The 17,149-nt window shown below is 36.7% G+C and overlaps 1 protein-coding gene across 1 annotated transcript in view; it reads left to right on the top strand.

The window, feature by feature from the left end:
* Positions 1–17,149, top strand: part of LOC107294402 (sodium channel protein type 2 subunit alpha-like) — a 68,644-nt gene that overhangs the window by 35,392 nt on the left and 16,103 nt on the right. Inside the window, exons 16-19 of the mRNA XM_015823634.1 lie at positions 36–488; positions 10,928–11,045; positions 13,110–13,264; positions 16,370–16,543. Of these exons, the coding sequence (XP_015679120.1) occupies positions 36–488; positions 10,928–11,045; positions 13,110–13,264; positions 16,370–16,543 (900 nt within the window). The remainder of the gene's footprint in view (positions 1–35; positions 489–10,927; positions 11,046–13,109; positions 13,265–16,369; positions 16,544–17,149) is intronic.

Consider the following 17,149-nt stretch of genomic DNA (forward strand, 5'->3'; position numbering starts at 1 on the left):
ATCTAATTAATTTATTTCCCTACTCCATCCTCCAGCTGCTAAACCTCTTCCTGGCATTATTATTGAGTTCTTTCAGTTCAGACAGCCTTGCTGCTCCAGAGCAGGAAACTGAAGCAAATAATCTACAGATTGCTATATCAAGAATTCAGAGGGGAATAAATTACGTAAAGAGGAAGATGTGTGAATTTGTGCAAATTGTTTTTTTGCAAAGATGCAAGGACACTTCTGGATTAAGTGCAGCTGATCAACAAAATGATAAGAAAGATCAGTGCATTCCCAACCATACCATAGTGGAGATCAACCAAACTTTTGGTTATCAGAGGCCTAGAATAATGGCTACCAGCTGCATGGACAACAGTGATCACATGTCATTCATAAATAACCCAAATCTTACTGTGACTGTACCAATAGCAGTGGGAGAGTCTGATTTTGAACATTTCAACACAGAGGAACTTACCAGCATATCTGAACTTGAAGAAACCAAAGAAGTAAGACATTATTTTATACAGTAATACTGTTTTATATGCTTGAGTTATTTTTCTGTATATATCATAGTGCCATTAGCTTTCTATGACTTAAATCTTTTAAAGGTATTCTTAATTTTTCAATAAAATAAAATCTCTTTTTATTGGACTAATTGGGAGAGGAGCTGTTCATTCATGCATGGCCAATAGAATTGAAAAGCAGAGCATTGCAGCAGTTTACTTCATTTGTATCATTTGTTTAATGATACAATTACACAAATGACATAAATAACTGAAGAAATTTGGTCTACTCGATATGAAGTCTGTTGTGTTAAAATCTGGTAAGTTGGGATTTCTTTGAAATTACTGTTTTTAATCTACATATTAGTATTGACTTGTGACCATTAAACAGTGACAACCTAATTATCTTTTCACCATGTAATACAATACTATGTATGGTATGTGTCCTTTCATTCACAGAATGGCACCTAACATGTATCTGTATATTGTTGAGTGCAGAGATGTCCTAAAATTTAACATATTTACAAAGAGTTGAGTGGAATACAGATTTCACATAGTCTGAAAGTTAGGGAGGAGATGCTGTGTGGAGCAAGACACACACCATGCCAAAAATTGAAGAATTCTGTCAACATGCTGTTCTTGAATGCCGTCTACAAACTTCAAATCAATGGCTGAGTTAGGTTCATTAAGGTGACTCATTTTAGTAGGTTCAAGATGTCCCCCTAAAAAAAAAGGGACACCTGACAGGACCCAAAAATAAAACTCATATGAAGCACAGTCACTCACACCTCTAATGGTACTTGGCTTAGAAGATTACTTTTAGTTCAGAAATGATATTTTGGTAAGGCAAGTGATTCTTCCAGGATGATTCAAGACAATCTGAAACCATCTATGTGTTCAAAAGATTTATCACTAGTATGAAATCAAAATATATTGCAGTTAAATCATTAAAAAGTCATATACATTTTTAATAGGCAAAAAGTATATGTGGAAAAGATGATGGCTTTGTATAATCTAGGAAAACCACTTTATCGGAAGTCTGTGGTGACTTCTCATAATTAATTTTCATAGAAACCTCAGTAACTTTTACAGTTATTTTTTCAGCCCAAATATCTAGGAGATATATCTTTAACAAAATGCTGAAATGAGCTATGTCTTGACTTAAGAAATGTATGGATATAAAATTATGTTGTGTTTGAAGTAGGAACTACCATGTTTCCCCGAAAATAAGCCCAGGTCTTATATTTATTTTAGGCCCAAAAGACCCATTAGGGCTTATTTTGGGGGGGGGTCGTATTTTTTTCTATGGCCTACATGTGGGATGAGCCTCCTGTGATGGCCAACCTGACCCTAGGCAAGCCAGATTTACAGGGAGAGGCAGCATGTTGCAGGAGGACGACTGCAAAGGACGCATGCGGATCCCTGCAGCTCCTGGAGGCTCTGAGCACTGCTTTTTGTGCCATTCGGTTTCCCACCCCAGCCAGGCTGATCTGGTGGGCAGGATTGCCTTCCATCTTCCCTGCCGCTGCATTGGCAGCTAATGCTGCCCTCCCGAGAGATGGCGTGGCGATTGGACAGCGGCCATGCTGCGAATGGGGATAGACCATCCCCCAAAGCGCCACCGAAAACAGTGAGGCAAACACACACACAGATGCGACACCAAAAACAGCATTGCAAAAAGCAGTGCTCGGAGCCTCCAGGAGCTGCAGGGATCCGCGCATGCCCTTCTGAGGATAGTGTTAATCGAAGTAACACTAATTACAATAATAATCAGGTAATAATACCATCATCATCATTTTAGCTGTTGTCTAATAGTTTATCTATTTAGATTTATATTCCTTCAGAAACTCAACTGATCTACCTAGATACCCTTTCTCCCTTACAATAGGGATAGGGACTAATTATATGTCACCCTGTGAGCTTCCATGGTTAAGGATGGATTTGAACTTGAATCTCCCCAAACTTAATTCCAAATCTTAACAATTAGATAATGGGACTAGGATTCTGCCCTAGTTCAGGAAGGTGGGCAGCTAATAAATTATTCAAGTAAATAAATAAATATCAGGTGTCTTTTTCTCTATAAGTAGACCTGCCTCATTCTCCAAGAATTGAGCATGGAATGTTATTATTCACCTTCACTTCTCTATTTGTGCATATAAATTGTATCCTGTCCCCCAAGTAGAGAAGCATCTTCATTGTTTATAAGCTGTTGGCAAACACTGAATGCTGTAAGAGATGAGGCTAGTGAGGGTGGGAGCCAAAAACGGCATTCCCTTTTTCTCCCTCTTTCTGCCAACTCCTTTCTCTTTATCTAACCATCTAATAAGCTGCTAAGGGAGAGCCACTTTACTCTTGCCAAAAGTCTGTTAACAAACAGTATTTATTTTCAAAGTAATTCAAGTGCCACTTGATGTTCTAGTACCGTACATTGTCTTCTCCTGCTGAACCACTTTCAGTCACAAAAGGAACTTGATACCAACATGATTATGGGAGGAAGGGACAGAGAATAAGGTGTACAAGAGAACAGCGGATTAACAATTTAATTTATTTTTACCCCAAGTTCAGAAGCTTTGGACAAACATAGACAAACTTTACTTAGACTTTATTAGATTAATGGGAACAATTCAGCTTCAGATCAAATTTTATTCACATTATTGCTTTTTCTTATTGTAATTAAGATTGGCTGCAATTTAGGTAGTGAATATAATATTTGTATAATATAAAGTTCAATATCCAATTTCAGAGATGCACAGGAAAAGAAGGGAGGTGAAGGTCGCTGTGACTTATTCTACATGCCTAATATAATGAACATATTTTATTTATGTATTCATTTCCTGCTTTTATTATTTTGATAACTCAAGGCAACTAACATACCTAACACTTCCTTCTCCTATTTCCCCCAGTTCTGTTTATTAAGCAGTTAATGTCCCACGGTGTCCGTATGAGTTTGCTGGAGTATCCCAATGTTGCATAGCTGATTTTCTTTTTTTTTCTTAATCCTACAACAGTTTTTCAAAAGGAAAATTTCTGCCCTGTAGAAAAGTGTAATGCACAGATTCATCTATTTGGAATCATTTTGTTCTCGTCTAATAGATGTTTTTTCTGGGATTGCTCTGTGGAGGTTTCCATAGCAGCCAGTATTCCTTTTGGTTGATAACTTTATTGAAGTCTTTAATAAACATAGTAAAACTTTTTTTAATATTTAAGTTTTGCAAACCACATGAAAGTTGACACAAGCTAATAAAATTCAGAAAAAGTAAAGAAGAAAAGCCAAAGTGCAGAAAGAAAGAATTAAATAATAGAATCTTCCAATTACTTTTGCAGAAAATATAAGCACATTTAAAAATTTTCTATTACTGAGGTATGATTATAAAAAAAGTAATAAACATAGTAAAAATGAATATAAACTAAACTAGAAGAAAGAAAAATAAAAGTTTAGAAGGTGCAGAATAAAGAAAAGGAAAGGAAAAAAGGCAACAAAGACAATAATGAAGAAGTGTTTCCAACCTTCATCGCACCAAGCATAAGCTAGTATGTTAACTTTTCACCCTCTCTTAAAATTACAAATAAAAAAAAATCTTCTCCCCATACCTAACTTTTGAAAGTAAACCCAATCTAGAAATCATCATCTTTTCAATCCTAATTCAGCAAAGAGTCCACTAGGGACTTTTGCCAGAAATATCGAATAAATAGCTTATCCCTGGTCAAATAGCCCAACTTTGTATTCTTTCTTTTTTCCTTGACTTTTAAATCATTCCTATGGCATTTCAGGATTTGATGTTTCATAACTTTGGATTTAAAAGGAGTCTTCAAAGGTTTAACCAGCCTACTTTGTAAATCTCATAAAGAGGCATTTTCCAGGATTTCTTATTACAGCTGTTTTCATGCCCAGATTTTTTTGATTTGCCTTTGATACTCCTGTTTTGGTAATCTTGATTTTATTGCCTTCCGTGCCTTGCCCTGACTCTATAATGTCTGTGACAGGTAAAAGGTTTTTTTTTTTAGTTTTTCTCGATATTTTCTAAAAGTATATCCACTTAAGTCTGTATCCTTACTGAAATATTAGTTATTAGTTATTAGTTATAGTTGTTAATATTTCAGTCCATATTGCAAAAACTTTCTTAAAGATAAGATAAAATTATAACTGGCTTAGCCATTTTAACTCTTTTCTGCTTGGTCCTTTAGTTCCCTCTAGTGTCCATTTGCAGGCTACATCAAGCCTCAATTCCTAATATAGGTTTAGTTCCATTTCAGTTACCTTCCATAAGTATATTGAATAAATTATATATTTATTTTTCAAATCTTACAGCAAAAATAACCAATATTCCAAATCTCTCTGGTTTACCACTCAATCTAAAACTTTATTAAATAAACATCTTCTTTTTTTTGCTTTTTGTCATTATTTTTGGTTTTTTGTGTATTATTTTAAATTCTTAAGTCTGCTTAAAATTTCTTAAATCCAAAGAAGAAAATAAAACTTACCAGGTGTCATAAATTAAGCTCCCTGTTTTGAAGATCTCTAATGTCCATAAAATGGTTAAATTGAACATTTCCAAATGTAAATAGAAAGTTCTGCTGACCAAAGGCTCCACCGCTGAAGACAGCAAAGATGTTGTCTCCCTCAGCTCCTGGTGCTCAAACCTGTGGGAGATTTGTATTTTATGGTTTCCTGGAAGGAAATTGCCATTCAGAGCATTCAGGGTGATCTCTTTATCTCTTCTTCAGAGAGATTTGAAGGCCTCATCTACTCGTCCATTTTTAGTTTTTCACAGTAGTTGTCATCTCTGCTCATTCACACAGGTGTCTTCAGTCAGCCATGGTTCATACCAGAAGCCACAACAAACAGTATTGTGTATTTTTTAAAATTGAGTTTTCATTCACTTGCTATGTTTGCCCTACTGTTCACAGGTTTTTGTTTTGAATATTGTCGTAGAAACATTTGAAACCATACTCATCACATTTACTGAAACAGAAGCAAACCAATTATTGGTATCTTCAACCCTGTTTCCTATCATTCTTATTTCTCACAGGACTAAAATCAAGCAGGATCTGGTGCTTTTAAACAAGGCAGATCATCATGTGTCATCTCTTTTGAACAGGTTGTCTTAGCAAATCTACATGTTCAATGTTGAATAAAACTTGACTGGCATGCACGCTAATAATCAGTTTACAGTATATCTGCCACTTTCATCCATTGCAAATGAACAGAAACGTGTATGAATTGATCTAGTATTTGAGTCATGTGACTTGCATTACAGCATGATCGATGCCCAATCTTCACCATGTCTGACTATTGTTACATAGCATTTTAATGCATGGTCTATGGATCTACTTTGTCTTGGATTATAAATTTCTGATAGGTCTTGGGTTTAAAAGAAATTCTGATTTTAATAAAATCATTGATTTTATCCAGTGGTTTTCTCCATAGGAAGTAAACTACTGAGCATAACTTAATTGAATATCATAATGTTAAAATTATGTAATATTTAATTTTCAATGGACCTTTTTGCTTAGGTTAAGTTTTTTGCTGAGCCTTAGAGTAGAAAACTATAAATGACATACAGATTTTGATGATACAAATTAATTTAACGTTTTTGTCCATAAAGCATCAAGGTTGTGTCAAATGTATAACATGATTGCTACGTGTATAAGTGACTATGTCCAATTAGAACAGGTCTTTCTATAAGTATAAAACTATACTAACTATGACTAACTATAACTACAACTATAACTATAGGTACTAGGAGGTAAACCTATCCTGAAAAGTGCCTAAGGTAAATTCCATATTCAGTCATAACTTGAGTGTTTTTACACATAGAGAAAAAGACAAGTTCTCTAAATTTTATTAGAGTTCTGGGTGCATAACTCAGAATCTGTAGGTAGCCTGCTAAGAGATCAGGCATAGCCTCTTATAGCACCCCAGCTTCATCTGGCAAATGTTATGGCATTACAGAGGTGCCACTCAAGCACTTGTATTATTTCAATAATCACTACTGTCCTCCCTTTCCCTTTCTCCATCCTTTCCTTTGTCCTTGCACTCTTGGCTTGGCCTCCCCGTCCCCAATCCTCTTCCGTTCTCCGCACTTCCCTTAGCTTTTCTACTACAGCAAGAAACTCGTGTAAAATGTGGAGAACACATTTTCACAGTTCTTGTTGATCCATTAAATTCTTCTTTCTCTTCTAGCTTTTTAACTCTCCTTGCTGGTCTGATGAACTCCATTTCATAGTATTTTCATGTTGAGAAATTAGATTTCCTGATTCCTCTGGGTTCAGGAAATAGACATAGTTCCTCACTATTATTGCTCCCCAGAACAAGAACCGGCCTGGCTCCTGGCTTTCTCCACCAAACAGGGAGATTATTACAACTGATGATCTGGTGGGGTTGATATAAGCTGCCATAGTCAATCACAAATCTTTTCTGTTTCTGATCCAGGGATGGAAGGCTCCAGGATGTATGTTCAGGGTATCGTATTAAATTTAAAGTGCGGAAGGCAAGGCCTAGTGAGAAGCTGACTCAGTGAGATGAGGGGGGAAAAATAATATCATGGGGAAAGAAGAGCTGGGATGGGGAAGGTTGAAAAAAAGGTGGAAATGAGAACTTTATTACTCTGGAATGCTGTGGCACCATTCAGATCTGTTCTCAGATGTTCTGCTGAAGAACTGAGAAAACTACTAAGGTTGAAGGATAAAGGGGAAGATGATAGTAACTATTTATTAAACAATTAAAAATAATCTGAAATTATCTAGCATGATACACATATCTAGCTACTTAAGCATTTTCTATTAGCTTTGTTTTATAATCCAGTTCAGAATGAATATGTCCAGTTGCTGTTGTAACGTTTGGTAAGAAAAATGTCCACATTAGAATGATGAAAGCAAAAACATTACAGCTCAGCCTACGGTAATAAGGAGAGTGATATATGATTATTTTAACATAGACACAATCCTTATAGCCCCCTTATAGTGAGCGCTTTGCAATTCTTACATGGCCTGTTTTTCCAATAACAGATAAATCATTTGTGTAACAGGCAAGGAACTGAATACAAGTGTCTTCCCTCAGGCAATTTATCAGCTCTTTGGTGATCTGAATGGAAAAGTTTCCATTTCCTCAGAAAGTAGCAGAAGATTAAATAATATGCATTCCTGCCCAGTTATAGAGGAGGGATTGTTGTAATGAATCATTCAGGGGAAAAATTAGAGGCATTGACCGAGATGGCATCCCCATTGTCTCCTCACTTCCATGTTCAAGCACCCATTTTGTTTTTTGGAATCAATAATGCCATAGAAATATTTGCCTTGTTCAGATAACCAGCCTGAGGCTTTCTCCAAGAGTTGGGAGATCTCTGATAGCATTCTTCCCCAGCCAAGATGGGAGAAAATGTTCCTATGATATAATTTGTTCTGGCCATCAGTGATTAGGACAACTGCTGTCAAAAGTTAAGAGAACCCAAGGCTTATGCAGCCTTGTCAGCTTTGTGAAATAGAAGTTAAAACTCTAGTGGTTCTCATGAGGAGATTATAGATGGTATATCTGAATATCTAGTCTAGTTTGTTTCACCCAGGTAATTATAGGAAGACAGTTTCAAGGAAGACAACATAGCAGGATGATACAATGACTTTCCCTTGTGAAATATTATTGCGTGGGTTGGATAATGCAGCCCAGTGATGCTGTGGCAGATAAATAGCCATGTGTTATAAATAAATATTTTGTTTTCATTCACTTTGTACTCATGGCCTTCCTTTAAAAAAGGGGGAGGAACTGAATGAAAAACAATATAAATTTATAAATGTGTGTATTTTTATTTTAAAGAATAAAATAAAATATATTTTATTCTGTATCTTTTATTTTGTATCTTTCAAATTAAAAAAGGAAATTGGATTGCACCAATAGTGATCCTATATTGTTTTAAATATGCTTTCATCATTCATTATATTCATCCAGCTGCGTAGCGCTGAACTCATTTCTGATGTTATACTTCATTTCTGATGTTATACTTTATGGTAATAACATTGCAACAGATTGGAAAACACCATTACCAAAACTAATTTGCTTTATTTTGGAAACTCATATAGGTTGATTGTTTTTCCAGTTTGTATCAGTTCTGTACTTGCCTAGAATGCTACATTAAATCACATTGCATATGTGATGATGTTTTCAAGATTGGTAGATATCAAATCCGTATAGTCACAATCTGATTTTTCCCCCAGTAACAATCTGGATATCTATATCTATATGTGCACCAAAATAACAAATAGTTTTTAAATGTGCAGAAATTAACAAATTTGTGCTTCCGCAAGAAAGAATGCAAAACAAAGGCTGTTGGAATGCAATTTATTTGTTATCTTTCACTGTAGAGATTTCAGTGTTGCCTTGGCTGTATTGGAAAAAAAATGGTTTATCATCTGTGATACTTGTTCAGTATTTTAGCACTGTTTTTTCCTAGCTCAAGTGATCTTCAATTAAACAAAAAGTTTCAATGATAGGAAGTGGCAAAGTGACATTACAATACGTAAGTGTGCATATAGCAGACAAGACATCCCATTTTTATCACCAGCTTTGCTCAGGTTTCTGCACCATGTCATATATTAATCTGAAACGTCCATTAGTTCTTATGAGGAGTCAGCAGATAACGGGAAGAGCTGAACGTAAATCCAAACCATTGACTGAGACATAAATGTTTTTTTAAAAAGGGATAGTGACTAACAAGAGTAAAAGAATGGAATATTTACTGATGGCCTCAGCACAACTCTCTCCAGATTGATGCCAACACTTTTAAAAAAGATTTCGTTTCATCTTCATGAAGTATAATTAAATCATGCTGAGCTATAGAAACAATACATATGAGAAAATATAGATGTTTCTAGGTATTTCCGCCCTGGAAAGTTGTATATACCACACTGGGTATGTGATGGTTAGGCCAAAGGTGACTTGATATCTCCTGGATACTTTTCAATCGATCAGCAATAATTTCTTTTGGACTTTTAATTGTCCAACGGAAATACAGCAACAACCTCGTTTAGCAACAACCTCGTTTAGCAACAGTGATGAAAAACCTAACATAGCCACCAATCCTCACATTTATGCCCTTCTCAGATCTGCAAAGCAAAAAAAAAACCTGAAGAAAAATTGTAAACCCTGTCAGGCTTTCACTTAGTGACTGCTTTGCTTAATGACTGAATCATTGGTGCCATTGTTGTTGCTAAATGAGGACTGCCTGTAAGTAAAACACTTCTCATTCCATTTTCCCCAATTAGATTACTGGAAAGGAATCTTTGAAGGGAAACCCAGTATAGCTTTCTATGTGGAGGGCCTTAGAAGCTTGGCTGTAATACCATTTACAATTTTCTGAAATATGCAGAGTTATATATGCAGCATATGGCTGCTTGCCTGACTCACTATTTTGCATATAACTCTCTTTGACTAGAATAGAATAGAATAGAATAGAATAGAATAGAATAGAATAGAATAGAATAGAATAGAATAGAATAGAATAGAATAGAATTCTTTATTGGCCAAGTATGATTGGACACGCAAGGAATTTGTCTCCAGTGCATAGCTCACAGTGTACACATAAGCATCAAGTAATAGGACATAGGTCATAAATCATAGTTGCAATCATTAATCATAAGTTACAAACAACAATTGATAAATCATAAACCAATAGGAGAAGATAATAGGAATGATGGAAAGATGAGAAAAGATGAGAAATGAGACAAAGCTATGGGAATTAAGGGTTCAGCAGAGCTTAGGCACCGGGAGGTGGGGACTTTCTTTACGCAATGCTCTATAGCAGGGATGTCAAACTCGTGATGTCACATGACGTCGCGCAACGTATCGGACCGATTTTGCCATTGCCGGCAATGGGGTGGGCGCAGCTTCCGGATGGGCCGGCAGTTTGATACCCCTGCTCTATAGCAGCATCCTGAGGGGAAAAGTTGAAATAGTTTATGTCCAGGATGTGAGGGGTCTGTAGATATTTTCTCAGCCCTCTTTCTGGTTCATGCAGTATACAGATCCTCAATGGAAGGCAGACTGGTGCGATTGTTTTTTCTGCAGTCCTAACTATGCATTGAGGTCTGTACCTGTCCTGTTTGGTTGCCATGCCAAACCAGACAATTAACTGTGGTACAAATGACAGACTCAATAATTCCTCTGAGTTGATGAAGGAATAACGTTCTTTATTATGTCTTTTTAATGATGGTTCTAATGTTAGGTGTTCATTTCAAGACCTTGGAGATAATAGAACCTAGAAACTTGAAGGACTCTACTGTTGATATTGTGTTGCCTAATATTGTAAGAGTGGTAGAAAAGGAGAGAATAGGACATGTCCTCCTAAGTTTGAAATTTGCTTATCCCTGAAAAGTATCACAACTGCATGCATGACTTCCATTCAGAATAAGTACTGTTTTCTTTAAAATGCCTTGTGGGATTTTATTTGCAGAAAACAAGTCTTTACAGCTCCACTGAAGGTAGCACAATTATTTTTGCATCTATTGGAGACAAAGAATCTGATGCTGCAGCAAAAGGCCCACCACAACCAAAACCTTGTTTTACTGATGGTATGTATCAAAGGGACCAACTTTACTGTGGTTATTGTGTGTATTTATTGCGAATTTGCATTGGGAAATTTGCAAATTATTGCCTTTTTCAACCCTTGCTTTCAACCAAGGGTTGCTTGTTAATCTGCATATGATATCACCAGGAATTTTTATTTGAATCTGCAATTTGTAATTATCTTTGTATTGCTGTGTACCTTGATTTAACTTTGCTGGCTAGTAACTGAAAGGTTATGTGTCAGTCATTTATTGTGGAATCAATTTCTTGGCCTCTGAAGAAAAAAATGCAAGTTTATGAAAGACTCAGACTGCAAGCCCACTTGTAATGTGGCAGACAGTAACCTTTGGAATTAGAAAATGAGAATTAGGTTGTAGAGGGTTTTTCACTTGCCAGAATACGAACAGTAAATTGCTGTTTAGACACTGCAAAAGAAGAAGTTTCCTGTTGATTCATTTTCTTTCTGTGATTAAGTAGAATGCAAAAAAGATTGTGGGGTGTTTTAATCAGTGAAAAAAAGTAGAGAAAGTATGGGAAGTTGCCTTTGAAATATATTTAATTACTGTTTGTTTAACCTGGGTAAGAAAGAAATAACCAACCTCTGAAAAGGTAGTAGTAACAATGACAGTGTAAGTAGAGAGGCATGTTTCTAGAAGTTAAAAGCGCAATTGTGAAGGGTGGGGCTTAAATTGCTTAATGCAGTCTTAAGAAGCTGTAATAATGAATATAGCTGCTGCAGAATCAAGTCTTTTATTCATAGCTGCAATGCTTAGATCTTATATCTTATATATCTTTCTCCCTTTCTTACATAGTAATGAACTTCTTGTAGCTTATTTCTTAATTGTGGACATGGAGGGCACCTGTACCATGATTTAATAACAGTCCTGTCTAGTCTTAGGCTTCTGGCCTTGCCAGCCTCAGTCTTCACACTATTATTTCTGAAAATACATGCCGTTTATCCCTCATAATTCGCAATCAATAATGCAGTTGGAGTATTGGACAAATGCAATATGCCTACAAATGGAAAAGTAAAACATGTTCCAGGCAACAAAGTAAACAACTAGACTTTTTATCACACACACACACACACACACACACACACACAGAGAGAGAGAGAGAGAGAGAGAGAGAGAGAGAGAGAGAGAGAGAGAGAGAGACCATTTGAAAAGATTGCTTATTTCCCTGTGGATTCTTAAAGATTCCCCAGATCTTTAGGAGGAATGTCTTAGAAGAAACCTGAACCAACCTTTGTAGCTCTCTAAATTCAGTGCCATGTATGTTGATGATCTATTCATCGATAATCTATCATGCATGCTGAATTTAGTACTAGTGATTTATAAAATTTAATTGGATATGTGAATCTGACATAAGTGAGTCTAATGCTGATTTAAAGATGAACAGCAGAAAATTACTTTTATCATGTTCTTCTTCCCTCAAAGACAACCCAAGTTATCAAGGGGATCGTATTGTTTCTTCCATCTTTTTATTCATACATTGAGTGTTGACGAGCTGTAGCCATGGCTTTGGAATATGTAAAATATGTAAGAAAAGACTCCAGAAATTAATGAGCAGAAATAGTGTAGTAACAAAGCAAATCCCATTGGTGTCTTTGGCTCCTACCTGTACCTAATAAAAATTTATTCCAAACCATTGGGGTTCAGACAAACTAATCCTGTACTGTTGTGAAACTAGTTTTGCCCTTTTGTGTGTGTATGCAGCTATAGAAGGCACATACATAAAGGGCAGAGCTTGTGTCATCACAACAGGACTCTGTTTCAACATTTGACACATTTGGGACGCTTCTGGGTTAAGGACATTAGAACGGGGGAAGGTGGCCCAGGAACTTGCAGAGGAAGTGGAATCTGAAATAACATCTCCTTTCCTTCTGTTTGCTAAGACTTTTGCTATATTGGCATTTTGTCAGTTAATAGAAACTCACACTTTCCATGTGCTAAACACAATTCTGGAAACAAATTGCAGGGGTTTCTATAAAGAGTTTGTGTTATCATAGGTAATGGTTATTTTTTATGACTGTTAAGTTTGTTTAATGCAAGTATTCTGTTTTCTAGGCTGTGTACAGAAATTCAGATGTTGTCAGATCAATATAGAGTCTGGGAAAGGCAAATGCTGGTGGAACCTTCGCAAAACTTGCTTTAAGATAGTGGAACACAATTGGTTTGAAACCTTCATTGTCTTCATGATTCTTCTAAGCAGTGGTGCTTTGGTAAGTTGAATGAATTCCATATTCAATTGGAAATGAAACAGTTGTAGGATAATCAAGTTATCTAGGACAGGGGTCCCCAACCCCCGGTCTGTGGACCGGTACCAGGCTGTGGCATGCCAGCAACTGATCCACACAAATAAGCAAAGCCCCATCCATGGGATGCAGGCGGCATACAAAACCACCCACTCTCCGGTCTGCGGAAAAACCTTTCTCCACAGAACCAGTCCCTGGTGCCCAAAAGGTTGGGGACCTCTGATCTAGGATAACTGTTGCTTGTGTTACAACAGCATTCCATATCACTTCACATATATATGCTTCCAAGTTCTATTGCTTTTGAAATTAAGTAAATGAACTAATTGGAGGGGCAACCTCAATATTTATACAAATGAAATTGAGTGTGCGAAGGGAGACGCTTTTGGTGATATCCTGGTTATGAGGAAAACTTGTCTGGTAGTATCAGTGGTCACTTCAGCATCAAATAAAACCTTTCATTTAACTTATGTAATATAGAGACATATGAAATCATATGATACTTATACATGTTTCAGATGTTCTTCTCTCATAGCTATATTATTTTTGCCTTGCTTCATTTTGTTAATAATAGCTGGCTGAGTTTAAAAAATTTCTCTAGGTCACCAAGGTCCTATTTCTTTGTCACGATGTTGTTGAATAGATTATAAAGAATGTGGTAGAACCTGCCTCATTTTGAACAGATTCTTTCTGGAAGCTCTTTAAGACACTAGTATTTTAAACATGTATAAATGCAAGGGATCAGGCTCTTAACTCTGTTCAATTCTGAAAATATAAAATGTTTTTAAAGTCCTGTGCTGTGGTACATTGAACATAAAATGTCAATTATTATTAGTTTGACATCTATAGGGATTTTGCAGTTTCATATATATGGGTTGTAAGAATGCTATATATGGGCTCAAAATCTTCACAACCACCAGATGGCAATGAAGAGTTTCAGAAAACTTTGGTTCTTTTTCCACACTGTCTCCCATCTCTTTCGATTTCTGCAGCATGTATATAATAGCCATTTATATAACACGGTTTGTTAAGTGCATATGATAGGCTGATCCAGGTAGAGCTCATTAATGAGCTCTACCTGAAGTGCCAAACCAAGAGTCCTTAGGACAATAGCTCTACAGTAGGCTGGCAGAATATGCCTGCCCAGGCTGGTATAAATCATCACACACTGGAAAAGTAGAAGTTGCTCTGAATGAAGCTAGCAGAATTATTACCGGATGCCTTAAACCTATCCCTCTAGATAAGATGTACAACTTAGCCGGCATTGCCCTGCCTGCTGTTTACAGAGAAGAAGCAGCATACACAGAGAGGCTTAAATCATCCATAACTAGACAACACCCTCTTTATGGCCTACAAGCAGTTCATCAGAGATTAAAATCCAGGAAAAGCTTCCTTAGGTTGACAGAAGTCTTCAGAGAATTTGAAGGCAGAGTGGATCTAGGGAAAGCTACAAAGAACCAGCACTGGACGGAACCAACAGAGGAACTGGCACCTGGGTCTGACGAAAGCTGGCAAGCATAAAAATCGTTGCACGGGTACAAGAAGACCCAGAGGCACTGGAGCTATCCGGTGGCTTCTGCCCTTTGCGACTGTGGTGACATGCAGACAACTTGTACATATATATACCTGCTTTTTGTGTCATGATCAGTGTACACTTGAGGACCTCTGATCCTTTGCAGATATGCTCTGTGAGGCCATCTTAGTTGCCTCTTCATTGTTCTTATGTTAATGAAACCAAGTGATAATTTAAGGGCCAGATTCAAAACTATTTCTATGGCAGCATTTTCAACAACGTCTAGAAGCCCCCAAATGACGCCCAGAAATAGACTGAAGGAGCATTAGGTGTGATGCTTGGGAAAGCACCTGTGGATAAATCTGTAGCCATTCCTGCTGCCATATAATTGGGCTTCTCTCTCGGGGGGGGGGGGGGCTTCGCTAAGCAAGATACTTGTATATTTTGAGGTGAAAATAAGTAGTAGAAACACTTTCTTATTCCAGACGCCACCAGACAATTGCCATCTGGTTGGGATAGGAATCTGTTGGCCCGGATACAAGAAGAGGATTTATTCTGCATAAAAGTAGATTGGCTATTTAACCAATTAGCAGCACTTGCTCCAAGTTTCATTGGACTGTGCTGTGCGCATGTATATGTGGGTGCAAGTGCACACTCACACACAACACATACCACTACCATGCTGCTATTCAGGAAAAGGTAGAAAAAGAACCCTTTTCTTAATACAAAGATGGAAGGGAAAAATAGAATAACCTTGAATCCCCCACCTTGGAGAAAAAGTTGTTGTTTTTTTCTTAAAAATTTATGGAGTGGCAAATTTACTTTTTTAGTAATGCACCTGTTTGACCAACTTTATTAACCTGTAACCATAGTGATTTAAAAAAAATAGAAATAGAAACAAGTGTGCAAAAGAAATCTCTTTATCACTGATTGTTAGGATGGGTAGGGGAGAATGAGAGGAACGAGTTATTACATTACATTAGATAAGATAAGATAACCTTTATTGTCATTTTTATACTGTGGGCACAATGGCACACATCAAAAATGAAATTTAGTTGCCCACTGTCAAAGTGAAACACATACATGACACACACCTAAACATACTATGAACAACATATGTATAGACCCACATCCCTACATATATGTAGCAATAAATAGAAAAGAAACAGGCTGGCTAGACAGATAGAGTAGGTAAATGGGAACAAAGATGGGAAGGCCCCAAAGCAACTGGGGCAAAAAGGTTTATCCTGATGACTTTGAAATACAGGAAGTATTTTATAATGGGGCAAATAAGTGTGGTGATTCATAAGTAGGGCCTATGAAGTAGTAAACATTGTGTTATTTTAAAAAGCAGCAGAAATGATCCTGATGGAATAACAAAATACAACTATCCAAAATATAATTGAGATACAAATTAATGCAAAACAAATCTGTGAAATATCGAATACAGTATGGATCGAGGTATTTCCTTTTTTATTTTTCTTCCTTCCTCTTTTTTTTCCTCTTACATCTTTAATCCTTTGCCTTTATGACCTTACTTGTAGTAGTATTTTAACTCATAGGCTTTCGAAGACATATATATTGAGCAGCGCAAAACTATCAAGACCATACTGGAATACGCAGACAAGGTCTTCACCTACATCTTTATTTTAGAAATGCTTCTGAAGTGGGTGGCTTATGGCTTTCAAGCCTATTTCACCAATGCCTGGTGCTGGCTGGATTTCATGATTGTAGATGTAAGTCCGGATTTCATTTACTTACTTTAATACCTTAGTCTGAAGCTAACAATGCAGCATGTGATTGTGTTTGACATCAGAGCAATCACAATGGTCTCCATAATCTAAAAATATTTTAAAAAAATATTAATAGTTTTATTTTAAAAGAGAAATTCTTGAAAACTTGTGAGACTGTCATGTTTGGCGCGAGTGTTGGTATTCTCACATAGTGTCTCCTAATATTTTCTGTGTTGGGGGATTGCTTTGAGTCAATGTTGACTCCTGGTGATTGCCTGAACAAGTCCCTGCAGTGGTTTTGGCAAGATTTTGGAAGTGGTTTTGCCCTTGCCTCTTTCCCAAGGCTGAGAGAGAATGAGTAACCTTAAGATTGGGGATTATTGTTAATTTTATTATTATATTGATTTTTTTTGTTTTGGTTTGTATATAAACATTTCATACTGCCCGGCAACTGAAAATAATGCCGACTCTTTAGAGCAGAGAGGTAAAGGTTTCCCTTTTCAGTCTTCTCTAGGGCACAGTGCTCATCTCCCTTTCTTGGCCAAGGGAGCCAGGTTGCCCAAAGACATTTCTGTGGTCATGTGGCCAGCATGGCTATACTGTACGCCA

This window comes from Protobothrops mucrosquamatus, unplaced genomic scaffold, assembly GCF_001527695.2.
Source record: "Protobothrops mucrosquamatus isolate PMUCROS unplaced genomic scaffold, P.Mucros_1.0 scaffold1933, whole genome shotgun sequence".
NCBI classification, from domain to species: domain Eukaryota; kingdom Metazoa; phylum Chordata; class Lepidosauria; order Squamata; family Viperidae; genus Protobothrops; species Protobothrops mucrosquamatus.